We start from the raw sequence: 12,749 nt of genomic DNA on the forward strand, positions 1-12,749 counted from the left end.
CAAAAGGAATCAATCCCAATTGTTTAAACAACACGATTAAACCCCAAACTCAATATTGGTAGCATATTTTTTAAAAATAAAAAATACAGTTGTTTCAGTTTTCAAACAGATAGCAAGAAAACATACTCACTTCGATTAATATTCGTAAAATTCAAACACCGCAATATCACTACAATGAGGATTCTTATCTAATGACTAACTTTACGAAAGGACTTTCTAAAAAGTTTTGTTGGTAACACTTCAGGTCATTTGATACTATGTTGGCTTATTTGATAGCATACAGACAGGATCAACATACATAGATCCATTACCCCCAGCACATTGAGGTGCAGTAAATGCCACAATCAAAGCATGTGAAGCATTCTGCACACAAACTATGGTTATACAGGTTTCCTATCTGAGCATTTGAAGAAGTCCTTTGTGCACCCATCCATCTTCAGGCTTCCTTTGACTCAGGCCTGAATTTAGTTCCACTGAATCCCTTTTTGTCTTCCTGCTGTAGCAGACAATCACTACAAATAGATTACCTTTCCTTTTGGGGAAAGACAAGTTCAAGAACACAGCATGCTTATAAACACCAGGTTCATCCCCACTTCCAGGAAATGCTACCAACAAGGAGGATCCCAGCTCCCAAATTCACTGTTTTAGGCCATAAGCATGTCTACCAAGGCATAAGCAAATTGCAGAGATTGTCCTTCACAGCAGAAAGGGAGAAGAGTAGATTTTCCAATTTTCAAAGATGTATATAGAATGATTTTTGTGGGGGAAGGGGGGAATTGATGATGATTTTAATCAGCTTTAGTGATTGTTACTACAAGTAGGAGCAGTATGTTAATTTATAACAGTGGTTCAAACTAAGGTCATAAGGAACCAAGAGTTCCGTAGATGCTTATTAAGGGATCCTCAGTAAAACTAAACAAAACTGGTAACAATGGATCAGGAGAGGGGTTCCTGGAATGTGTGTCCTGCATGGAGTACTCAGTCTGCAAGGAGTAACAGCTGGGCTGCAACAAACCTTCCTAAAGTCCTTTGTGAGTACACACCAAAATACTCCCCAGAATCCTGTGCAACAAGCAGATTCTATGGCAGATATACAGGGCTCTCTTTGCAGACAATCAAGGTTTCCCTGTGGGGAAGTAACTGAAAAGCCAATTCTCTAGACTAAGACTATGTGTTGGTTTGTACACGCTCTGAGAAAAGTTGGCCATGATTGCCCCGCAAAGTAGCTGCACGTTTCAAAATTTTTGCGACTAATCTCAATAACATGGTGTATTTTAATGCAAAAATCTCATCCTAATACAGCACATTTTCACTTAGGCTTTCTGCTTCTTGAGAACACCGGTGAAGTCAAAGCACAAATGTTCAGCTGGCCAAAGTCAATTGCAGTTCCTTAATTATATTTTAATTAAAAGACAAAATATATCACTAAATGCTATTCTGTGAGAGAGAGACAAAAATAGGAAAAATAATAGTTGTAAACATAGTTAAAATGGTAGCTTATGAAGCAACCATCACAAGAAACCTTAATGAGTGCACTAATAAATATGAATCATCACATTTCCAAGATCCTATTCAATGGACATTTAAAAAAAGTAAAAAGGAACCCCACAGATTTAAGTAACCAGCCCCATATTTTATGCCATTTTTAAATTAAAGAAATGTGCAATTAGAACAGTTGTGCAAGCATTTCAGCATGTTTTTGTTATCCAAATTAATCAAGTTATTAAAAACTCATTTCTGCCACCAGCAACACATTAAATTTAAACAATACAGATCTAGTATGCTTTTATATTGGTCAAACCATATCAAACGTATAATTGAGTCGAAATGTTCAAGTTATACAATTTTAACGGAAAATATAATCATAAGAATTTCCCCTCCAACCTATCTCAAAACATACACTTCAAATCACTGAATAAATAATTTTTTTACAAAGCTTCTAGATTAATTTTATCATGCAGCTAGAGTTGTGTGGCAAGTGAATGTTACCGTAATAGCTGCTTTCAAATATCTGATTTCTTAACCCTTGTGGGTACTGCAAATAGAAAATGCCCATATTACTTGCAAAGACACAGACACCTAAATGTGTGCAGCACCTACATAATCTGAATCCTCAGCCCTAAATGAACTAGGCTTGACCCAACTTAAGTTAGGCTGCAGTCCTAACCCTCTGAGATGGTATGTATTTGCCTGGTTTTGCTGTGATGGAGGCTTCTGCTATGCTCTGGGGGATAGACAGTGCAAAACTCGCAAAATGGGATTATCAGGATGGAGCCTGCAGGAGCTGTTAAGGATTGCTCTGCTGGTTGCATTCTCCCATTAAAATCAATGGGATTAAAATTAATCATGACTAAACTTTTCAAATTGATTTCAGTGGGACCTAAGTGCAACGTAGATTGAATCCAACCCACTGATTATAAACTATAACGTATGTGATTTCCAGATACTGTTGCTCCTCATTATCTTTGGAAAAGCATGTGTGGGATACAGGGAGCACCAAAATGTGAAAGCAACGGGACAACTTCCAAGTAGTGTGGGTAATATTGGGGTGCCACATGAGGGTCATTGCTTTATTAGCAACCAAATAAACAAGAACTATTCAATACAAAGGGTATTGAAACTGTTTAAAACTGTTGCTTACAGCAATTGCCTGTCATTCAAAACAGCAAATATCATATTTTTTTTAAAAACACACACATACGATTTCCCCATATTTGGTCCAAAACTAAAAGAAAAAGAAACCGAAAAGAAATTCAACAGGCCCTCTTATTTATATTTACAATTTCAGTATGCGGGATTCTAAAAAATAACATGGCTTTGGGCAGTAAGAAAAGAAAAATTAAGGAGATCACCAGATGCTTTCTGAAAATAGTTAGGATTAGCATTTAATTACTATTTTTGTTCTGCAATTAGGGTTCTTTACCAGTTGCAAATCTTTTTGACAGTATCTATCTTAATGACAAGCCACATCTAATTCTAACTCATATTTTAAACCAGGTTTTCAAATTAACCATTTTTAAACTGTTTTCAACACAAAAGTGTTTAAAAAGGCCTATTTTATCACCATTATAAAATGAACTATAGTAGCAGCTCTTAAAGCAAGATTCAAGCAAGTTTGAAAACAGTGTTCAAGTAGAGAACTAGCCTTCTTTATCAAAGATCTTCACAACTTTGCCAAAAACCTGCAAAAGAAAAGACATTACATAATTTTTCTACATTATACCAACAAGCACGTTTCATGAATACTGCAAACAATTATTTATTGCACTTATTAGCTGCTTTTTAAAAATGAAAAAATAAACTCAAGTGATGTATCAAAAAAACACACACTGCACATTAAAACATAAAGCTAAAAGAGAGTAAAAGCTAAAAACACATTCATAGTATAAAAAGGCAGGACAAACACTAACACAAAGTGTTCAGAGCCTTAAAAGGGATGGAACTGTGAGTTTCTTATAATCACTATGTTCAACAGGCCTATTCAAGTTACAATCTACCACCATGCACATGTAGCACCCAGCCTAAGGCAATTAGAGGTGAAAACAGATGTAAACGTTTTAGAGCAGTGATGGAGGCAGCCTGGAGGTCAGGTAGTCAATGAAACACAGAAGGGATGGGATTGACAGTGAAATCAGTATTTTCTAACTGATATATCTGTCATTGAAGTTAATGTGAGGACTGTGATGCACAAGAAAACTTCCACTCACACAATGGGACTTCTGCCCCTCTCCTACTTATCTGCTCAAGGGTCCCAAATCTTTTGCAGATTTTGGGGGTGCATAGAGGATTTCAGGGGATAGAAGGAAACTAATGGTGTCTGTTCTCTTGACAGAAGGCCATAATTGTATTTCAACTGCCTGTCTTCACTATATAGATTGTCCCCTTGATAATAATTTTTGGTTGCACTGATTTGAACATTTGAATGTCATCTGCAGTACAAAAATCAGAAACTATAATGGAGGGTCTCAAGGAGCTTCCAATCCTGGCAATCAAATTTATAGTGTGATCCCTGGAGTGCAAGCTCGGGATTCTGCAGCCAAGCCACTAACACTTACCAGGAAGAGGAAGGGCAAAGTGGCAAGGGAGGTCAGGACTGCATGGACATACTGGCAGAGAATCTAGTGCTCATGTCAATGTGCTCTCAAAATTCCAATCTCAGTGCCACCTCAGTGCTCCCCCTCTTGGTAAGTAGAAGCAATGCTAAGGCTATTGCTGCAGCTCTGTCTCACTGTGCCAACCACATCAACCATTGTGCCATCCTGTCTTAGACAATAAGGGCATGCCAATTGTAGGATGAAGTACACTGCACTTGGATCCATGCCCTATTCCTGTACGCATGGTGCCCTGAAGAAACCCCCTGCACACACTTTCAATCTTATGTGCAGCCATGCTTGTGACTGGGATCTGGGTAGCTGTTTTGAATTGATAAACTGAAAATAGGTGTAAATTGCTTGACCGTTAAGACATTTCTGTTTTAACGCTGACCACAGATTTACCTGGTATCTTCCCCATGTAAGAGAAAGAAGATAATTTAAAATGCAATGAAGAGTTGGGATATTTAAGCCCTAAGAAAATCCTAGTGCTTGTGTGTGGTTAATAGGTCATGTAAAGAAATTCAAAACCAAACCTTCTCTCTTCACAACTTACCTCATCAACAGATTTAGAGGCATCTACTTTCCTAACTTTGCCCATTTTCTCATAGAGGTCTATTATGGGCTTGGTAGACTCTAGATATGTATGGATTCTAAGGGAAAGAAAGATACAGCAAAGTCGTGAAATTGAAAAGCATCAGGAAGTCTATCACAGAAATTATGCATGGACACAGTACCTTTTTTCCAGACTTTCTCTGTTGTCATCACTTCTGCCACTGCTCTTTCCTCTTTCAAGGCAACGGTTAATACATACCTTCAAATAAAAATAAAAGTGTTATTGAAACATGAAGCCACTATCAAAACATGAAGCTACAAAAAGTAAACAAAATACTTGGCTTTTTTAAGGTACAAGACTAAAGCTATATATTAAACATTTTGCATTAATATATTCAGCTTACCTTCAATTACTTATGCTGTATATCGATAACACCACTTTTGGAAACTTTTAAGTGAAATAAGAACTTAGACCTTATTCCAGCAACGTGAAATCTGACATTTCACAATCAGTAGAACAGAAAGGCATCTCCAAAACGGACCTAGCATACTGTGGTAAAAGCCCTTGAAGTCTAATTATCCACTGAAATTCACTGTACCAGGCAAAATACAACACATATACTGAACTATTGTTTATGTACAGCATTCAAGAATGTATGCAGTCTTTTATTTCCTAAAGAGAATACCCTATCTAATGCAAAGGACAAAGTGATTTTTCAAGATGAAAGAACTGGGGGAAAGAGGTGGTTGATATAAGAATTAATTTTGCCTGAATACTATAGAATATCAGTGCTCGCAAAGACTTCTTCACTGCTGGAAGCAAAAGAAAAAAAGATACCCCCCACTTTCTACAATTCTAATTCTGTTCTGGTAACCAATACTTCTTTCTGCTATGGGACAGTTCAATAGAACTTTTTTCCACCATGTCAGTTAATTGTAAGTGCGAGACAATTTTGCCACAAAATTATCTAGGCTTATTGTGGGAAGGAACCAGTTAACACATACTGTAATTAGTATCAAAATGTATAGAAGGGAAAAGAGAAATGGAACAATGGAACATTTTTCATTGTCTCTCTTCATACAGCACAGAGGAAAGTTGCAAGTGTCTTGATATTGTGATTACCTCATTGTTACAATCAAAAAAGAGAACAAACAATACATCTGCTTTTCCATCCATGGTTTTGTTCCAGCCCTGAAGATTGTCTTCATTTCTGGGAAATCCATCAATTAAGAATTTATTCTTCTGTGCATTGGCTTCCATAGTTTCATCCATAGCCTGATGGGTAACAGAGAGCTCATATTAAACATGATTTTCTACAAGCATAGTATTGTGACATCTAAGTAATAATCCCCCTGTACTACAAATACATGTGTGCTTTTCATGTGAACTGTTACAGGTGTACCAAATACATTTCTTGCAACCTTAAAGTTAATTCCATACTATCTTAATACCAATATACTTATGGCACAATTGGAAAAGCATTTTAATGAACAAATGTCTACCACAAAAATAAAATAGATGGGACATTCACACAGAAGGAAACAGGGGAGAGACAGTTTCCACTCATTCCTTGTTCACTCTGCAACTTGAGGAGAAGATGTTCTGAAAGGCGGAGGATTTCATAGATCAGAATAGGAGATGGCAGTGAGAGCTACAACAGGGATGAAAGAGAATTGCTTATCCCTTCCTTTTCTCCAAAGGGAGTCCTTGCAGGATCTCAGCCACTTCCATTCACAGAATGGCAACTCTGGATCCAATCACAGAATTGGGATCTGAGGATCATCTAGTCCAACCCCTTGCAATACAGGTAAATGCAGCTGTCCCTTACAGGAATCGAACCTGCAACCTTGACATTATCAGCATCATGCTCTAGCCAAATGAATCCTAAATATATAGCCCATGTAGTCAAATTACTTGCAGCAACAGAGTACAGAATTTATTAATAAAAAACATCCTTCGTAGATGAGTGATTTGCCTATCTCTGGGCTTTACAAACACACAAGACGTAACCGGCAGTGCATTCACATAAACAATACTATTCTATATATTCTTATCACAATAACAAATGTTTATCTTGCACTTAAACAACACATAAAGTGCAATAATATAGACAGAAGTCCCAATGGATCAGTGCATTCATAAAGACCAAATATCTGCTGGTTTCTGTTCCACATAGGGTTCTGGCAACCCTAAAGAGAAAAGCATTGTTTTTTATGAAAAACATAACAGGTACAAAAGTAATTCATCTATCTGTCTTGCACAGAGGTGGGAAATCTCAGGCCTGGAGCCTGAATGTAGTCCTCCAGACCTCTCTGCCTGGCACTTGGGCTTCTACTTAGCATTAGTTCTGCTCCACACACCCCTTGAGAGTTCTTTTGCCTGGCTGGAATGTGTGCATGTGCCCCTCCCTTGAAAACGATCCACAAGGGAATGCAGCAGTCAGGTTGAAAAAGCTCTCTCCCCCCCCCCCCCGGCCTTGCATGTTTTTGTTAGCTACTAACAAAGGGAAAGCAAATTTTTATCTAACCACATTAAAGTTTTGTTTTATGCTGTTTTGTTTTGTTTTGTTATAGCTTCCCATGGAAAACTGTATACTCAGCGCAGTGTTAAAATCTTACCCTCTTTAACAAGCTGATGGTTATCTCAACAGGAACAATTTTTCCATCTTTAATGTAACTTTCAATGAGCTCTCCATATTGAGAGCCCGGTCTCTTCCTCTCATCTCGAAGCAGGTCACCTGCTGAGAGGTGTGTGTAACCGTATTTCTAAAAGAAAAATATACATTTAAATATCTTTTAATTAAGTATAAGCAACATCTTAAATGAAATTGGTACGTATTCTTCTTTTTAAATGCACCACATGCATCACTATTACTAAAAGACAACATGCAATCCACATGTGCATAGAACATTTTCCTTTAGGCTCCCTCACCAAAGTTTAATATGTAACTTTGTGAGAACTCTCACATATGTTGGAATTATTTCCTCCATGGAACTTTGCAGAAACCTATTAGTTAATATGTCTTCCATTTCCTCAACACCTTCACATAATCAACAGGGTTTTAAAATACCCTGAATTTCCCTTATAGCAAGCTCACTTGGACAAATGACTCACGATTCAACCCAGGTGCCAAAGAAAGCTGGCAATGTTAAGAATATAAGGGCAGCCCCATCAGATCAGACAAGGGACCTTTCTAGACCAGTACAGTGGTACCTCGGGTTACATACGCTTCAGGTTACATAAGCTTCAGATTACAGACTCCGCTAACCCAGAAATAGTACCTCAGGTTAAGAACTTTGCTTCAGGATGAGAACAGAAATTGCGCAGCAGCGGTGCGGCAGCAGCGGGAGGCCCCATTAGCTAAAGTGGTGCTTCAGGTTAAGAATAGTTTCAGGTTAAGAATGCACCTCCGGAACGAATTAAGTACGTAACCAGAGGTACCACTGTATCCTGCAACCCACAGTGGCCTGCCCACAAGTACAGCAGCAAGGACAATATAGGCAACGACTGTTTTGCACAAGGGTTGTGTTCATGACCCCCCTGCTGTTGATGAAGCACACATTAAGCTGCCCCACTCCCTTTCCCAGCCACTTCCAGGTTGTGGGGATGCACATGTGCAAGGTCATGTGTCAATTGGACACACATCAATTGGCCTGTAGACCTCTCCAACATTGCTCTCCAGTGACCAGTATTCAGAAGCATTGTGCCTCTGAATTTGAAAGTAGCATGCAACCATCATAACTGTTAATAGCCATTGATAACTTCTGAACAATTAACTGAAAATAAGGTTATCATTTTGTTACAAGTGTTATCAAATACAACTGTCACCTGAACAGAATCATTCCATCAAGCTGTAGCAGAAAAAGAGAAAGGATGCAAGGCAATGGAGAGCAGTAGATTTTGGTTTCTCCTCTTCCTGAACTGCTTCCATCCTAACTAATCATTATAGGAACTTGTAACTTAGAATTGTTATCCAAGCTTGCTTATTTTCTCCTTCCTTCCTCTCCATTTTCTTTTTTTGATGCATCTTTTACATTGCAAGCCTAAGGGCAGGAGTCTACCTTCCCTTGCTTTTACTGCTCTGTAAGCTACCTGGCTAAAGAGCAGGGTGGGTGGGTGTGTAATTGCACCATAAGTTTCTGCTTGTTTATATAATTACTGTTTACTGCTCTGAATTTAGAACGTTAATTTGGCTAGCACAATATGTAGATGTTACACCAACCCAACAGATGCCAAAGCAGGAACAATTTCATTGAATTCCTGTTCCACCAACAGAGGACTAAAAGAAAGTTATGCTAGAAGACAATGTTAGGAATACTGTACACATTCACCTAAATCTCAGTGAAATGTATGTTACTTTGCAAAACATCAAGGCAAAATTTTGCATACTGATATCTCTCAAAGGATCCTAGTGGTGTGCTCCATAGCCTTACTACATATTTTAAACTAATGTTGTATATAAATAATAAGTCTGTTATTCCTAATATTACCTACAGAAGCTATAACCTAAATCAAAGCTTTTCATAAGAAGTTTTACCCTGAAAACCCTCACACCAGCATGCAGTATTTCTGTCTGCAGTTGAGGATTATGGTTTTAAAAACATTTTCTATAGAAGAGAACAGGCAGAAATAAATCTCTATTTGGCACCCATTTATGTATCTGTAAATCTAACCCACAACTCAGTTAGCATATTCTGACTTAACTGCTTTGTACAATACATTAAACTTTTTTAAAAAAATCTTAAGATGCAATTTTATGTATACTTTCTTGAAAGCACTGCACTGAAATAAATGTGCTCTACTGCCTGTATAGAGCCATTTACTCCACTTCCAGAATTCACTATATTTGCAGAGAGTGGAACTGTAGACCTCAATTTTTACAACCACCCAGGTTAATTGTAATGTGGTGGCTGTATGATGTAATTAGATAAGTAAGGTAACAATCCTGTGACATTCTGCTGTGCAACATTTAGGACAGGGCTGTAAATGTAGCCAGGACTGAAATGAAAGATATGACATAGTTGTATATGGAAAGTCTTGTCCTTGCTTCACTTATTTCAAAATAGTGATGTCATCCAAAGCAGGGAACAGATTGTATTCCAAAGTGCAACCCTTTACTTTATCCTACATACATCAGAGTTTTTTCTGGTCATACCTATTCAGACAAGTAAATTACTGCACTTGAGGGCACTTTTGCTGCAAGGGCAAAATTGTGTTCTCTCCTTCATATACTGGATAGCAAAAATCCTCAGTTATGAGGATCTTAAAAGGATGGGGTAAAATGTGTACTGCATTCCTTGCCTTGTAAGACAATATTTTCTTGCCAGCATTTTGCCAATACAAATAATGGATCTTAGTGACGCAATGCAAGTAGTTTTACAGTTGGGAGCCACACCCAAGCTGTAAGTCATTACTAAGAATCATTGTGACATGTGACCTATGCCTTATTCCTTCCTTTGCTCATGACTGTATGTGGTGTAAGATTACCATTAGTAGTACTGCAATGGTACTGAGAAACTAGTCAAAATTGTATTTTTTGTTTCAATTGATTCAGTTGAAAGCTAAACTGAAGTATTAAGCACTGAGCCACAATGTATGCTTTCATCATCACCACAGATTACAGAAAAGGTTACATTCAGAGTGGAATAAGGTATTAGAACACATAACTCAACATGCATTTATACCATTTACGACCTAATTGTGTTGCCAACTTTTGATTTCAGCACAAATTGGACTTTTAAGGTTTTATAGTGCCACAAAATTTGTGACTCATACCAACCCTTATTTTTAACAAGTTATGTTTGCGGTCTCCAAGCCTGCAAAGGAAACCCTGCCTGCCTCAAGAGAGAGAGGCTTAAGTAGACCACTCTTTGGTTCTTCCCAACAAACTTTCTAAGGCAGAAGTGCTATGTGTACTTGCCTCATACCCCCTCAACGTGTAATTGTAGCCTTGAAGTTGAACATGGTTTTACACCTTGATGCGAGTTTCTAGAACTTAGGGGCATACTTATACTACAAATTGAAGTCAGTTTAAACCCAACAGCATCTCCCAACAAATCTTAAGACCAGCAGCTTATTGATTATGAAGATTCTTTCAATTAGTTGGAAGCCATGAGAGTTGAATAGCTTGAACCATTCCCCAATTAAAGAATGAATGCAAAGGTGCACAAAATTGCTTTTTTCCTCTTTACCCTCCAAATATAAGATCTTCATAAGTTACTAACAGAAACAATCACACCAGAGGTTTAGATGAGCATTGAACCCAAGCTTTTTCTAGCCCGCAACATAACCACCACTGCCTTCCATAAGCACCTGCTTAGTTACCGAGGATCGGTCCTTTTCTGTGCCTGACTGTGGAATACCTTCCCCAGGAGCATCCCTGAGACGTCTACAGTTTTTGCTTATCTATTTTTTTTTCTGTTGAAAAGAAAAGATTTATTATCACGTGTATCTTATAAGATCCGTTGCCCTGCTTACCGTGCAACTGCTATTTCTAGCTCCGAGCCTCAACACCAGACTCGTAGCATATTTGATCCCACCGGTATCAAGTCTGGTCCAAACCATTTGAGAATCTGGAGGGCCACAAGCCAAGTCGGTCACAACTACAACCCCCATCATCCTCTGGGCGCCGGTTGACAGGGACTAGGGCGCTTCTACGGGCGCGCTGCTTGCTAGGCATGGTAGTTCTATCGCGGAGGGAAGAAAGAGGGAGAAGAGACGAGGTGCCCTTTCCGTCCCTTACCTCCACAACGCGGGCGCACTGGGTCCCCTTTCCGGCGCCAGGCCCGCCGAGAACGAACACGACCACCGGCTTCATGAGGAGCAGCAAGCGAGGGGAAGGGGCGGAAGAAGCCAAGGACGCCGCCGCCGCGCCCAGCCGAGGAGCCGAGGGACCGACACGAGCCGCGGAAGCCAAGAGGCAGCGACAGAACATACGCCGGGGGGGAAGCGCCGCGCCGGCAGGGATGGTGGGCTCGCTAACTGTCCCGACGCCACCTCACTCCTCCGGCTGAGGTGGCTGCTGAGGTGTCACCAGGAAGGGAAAGCGCTTCCGGGTTCCCGCCCGGTCACTCTCGCTGCTGCTGCTGGGGGAGGGGCGACATGGCGGGCAGGGAGGGGCGGAGCCAAGGGAGGGGGCGGGGCTACGCGCTTGTGCCCGCGCGGCGTCCCGTGAAAGGCTCCGGAGGAGAGGCTGTTTTAGACGGGGGGCAGGTCGCCTTGTCTAGGAGGGATCCTACTTGGATGAGGAGGGGACACTTTCAGGAGCAACTAAAAAAGAAACAAAGAAACGCGTATGTGTGTACGCACGCACACGCACACATATACATATACACACACACAGAGATTTGTTGTTTTGTTGTTGTTTAGTCGTTTAGCCGTGTCCGACTCGTCGTGACCCCATGGACCAGAGAACGCCAGGCACTTTTGTCTTCCACTGCCTCCCGCAGTTTGGTCAAACTCACGCTGGTAGCTTCGAGAACACCATCCAACCATCTCGTCCTCTGTCGTCCCCTTCTCCTTGTGCCCTCCATCTTTCCCAACATCAGGGTCTTTTCCAGGGAGTCTTCTCTTCTCATGAGGTGACTAAAGTATTGGAGCCTCAACTTCAGGATCTGTCCTTCGAGTGAGCACTCAGGGCTGATTTCCTTAAGAATGGATAGGTTTGTTCTTCTTGCAGTCCATGGGACTCTCAAGAGTCTCCTCCAGCACCATAATTCAAAAGCATCATTTCTTCGGCGATCAGCCTTCTTTATGGTCCAGCTTTCACTTCCATATATCATAGAATCATAGAGTTGGAAGAGACCACAAGGGCCATCGAGTCCAACCCCCTGCCAAGCAGGAAACACCATCAGAGCACTCCCATAGCTTTTACTATACGGACCTTTGTTGGCAAGGTGATGTCTCTACATACAGAGATAGACATCTATAAATACCTATTCTCGTTTGGAAGTATATATGGATTTATGCATGCGATACGCGCCCGAAAGGAGCTTCTTGTAGGTCTCTGTCCTTTCTGCGATTGCTTGCAAACTTTTGGCAGCAGAAATGCTACTATGCTGGCATTGTTTGGGAAGAGGGCAAGACAAAGCACCACAAAGCCG

The 12,749-nt window shown here is 40.2% G+C and overlaps 1 protein-coding gene across 2 annotated transcripts; it reads right to left on the reverse strand.

The window, feature by feature from the left end:
• Positions 1 to 1,380: 1,380 nt before the first annotated feature.
• CMPK1 (cytidine/uridine monophosphate kinase 1) lies at positions 1,381 to 11,757 on the reverse strand. 2 transcript variants are annotated; one of them, XM_053392514.1, is made up of 6 exons: positions 11,390 to 11,757; positions 7,266 to 7,412; positions 5,770 to 5,922; positions 4,829 to 4,905; positions 4,648 to 4,744; positions 1,381 to 3,182 (listed from the first exon to the last, which is right to left on the reverse strand). In XM_053392514.1, exons 1-6 carry the CDS (start codon positions 11,579 to 11,581, stop codon positions 3,141 to 3,143), a joined length of 708 nt encoding a protein of 235 aa, XP_053248489.1. In that variant the 5' UTR covers positions 11,582 to 11,757; the 3' UTR covers positions 1,381 to 3,140. The 2 variants fall into 2 exon arrangements, with proteins under 2 accessions (XP_053248489.1, XP_053248490.1); XM_053392515.1 differs by lacking the exon at positions 11,390 to 11,757 and adding an exon at positions 11,125 to 11,363.
• Between the last annotated feature and the right edge of the window lie 992 nt (positions 11,758 to 12,749).

The sequence above is a fragment of the Podarcis raffonei genome, chromosome 6 (assembly GCF_027172205.1).
Source record: "Podarcis raffonei isolate rPodRaf1 chromosome 6, rPodRaf1.pri, whole genome shotgun sequence".
Lineage (NCBI taxonomy): Eukaryota > Metazoa > Chordata > Lepidosauria > Squamata > Lacertidae > Podarcis > Podarcis raffonei.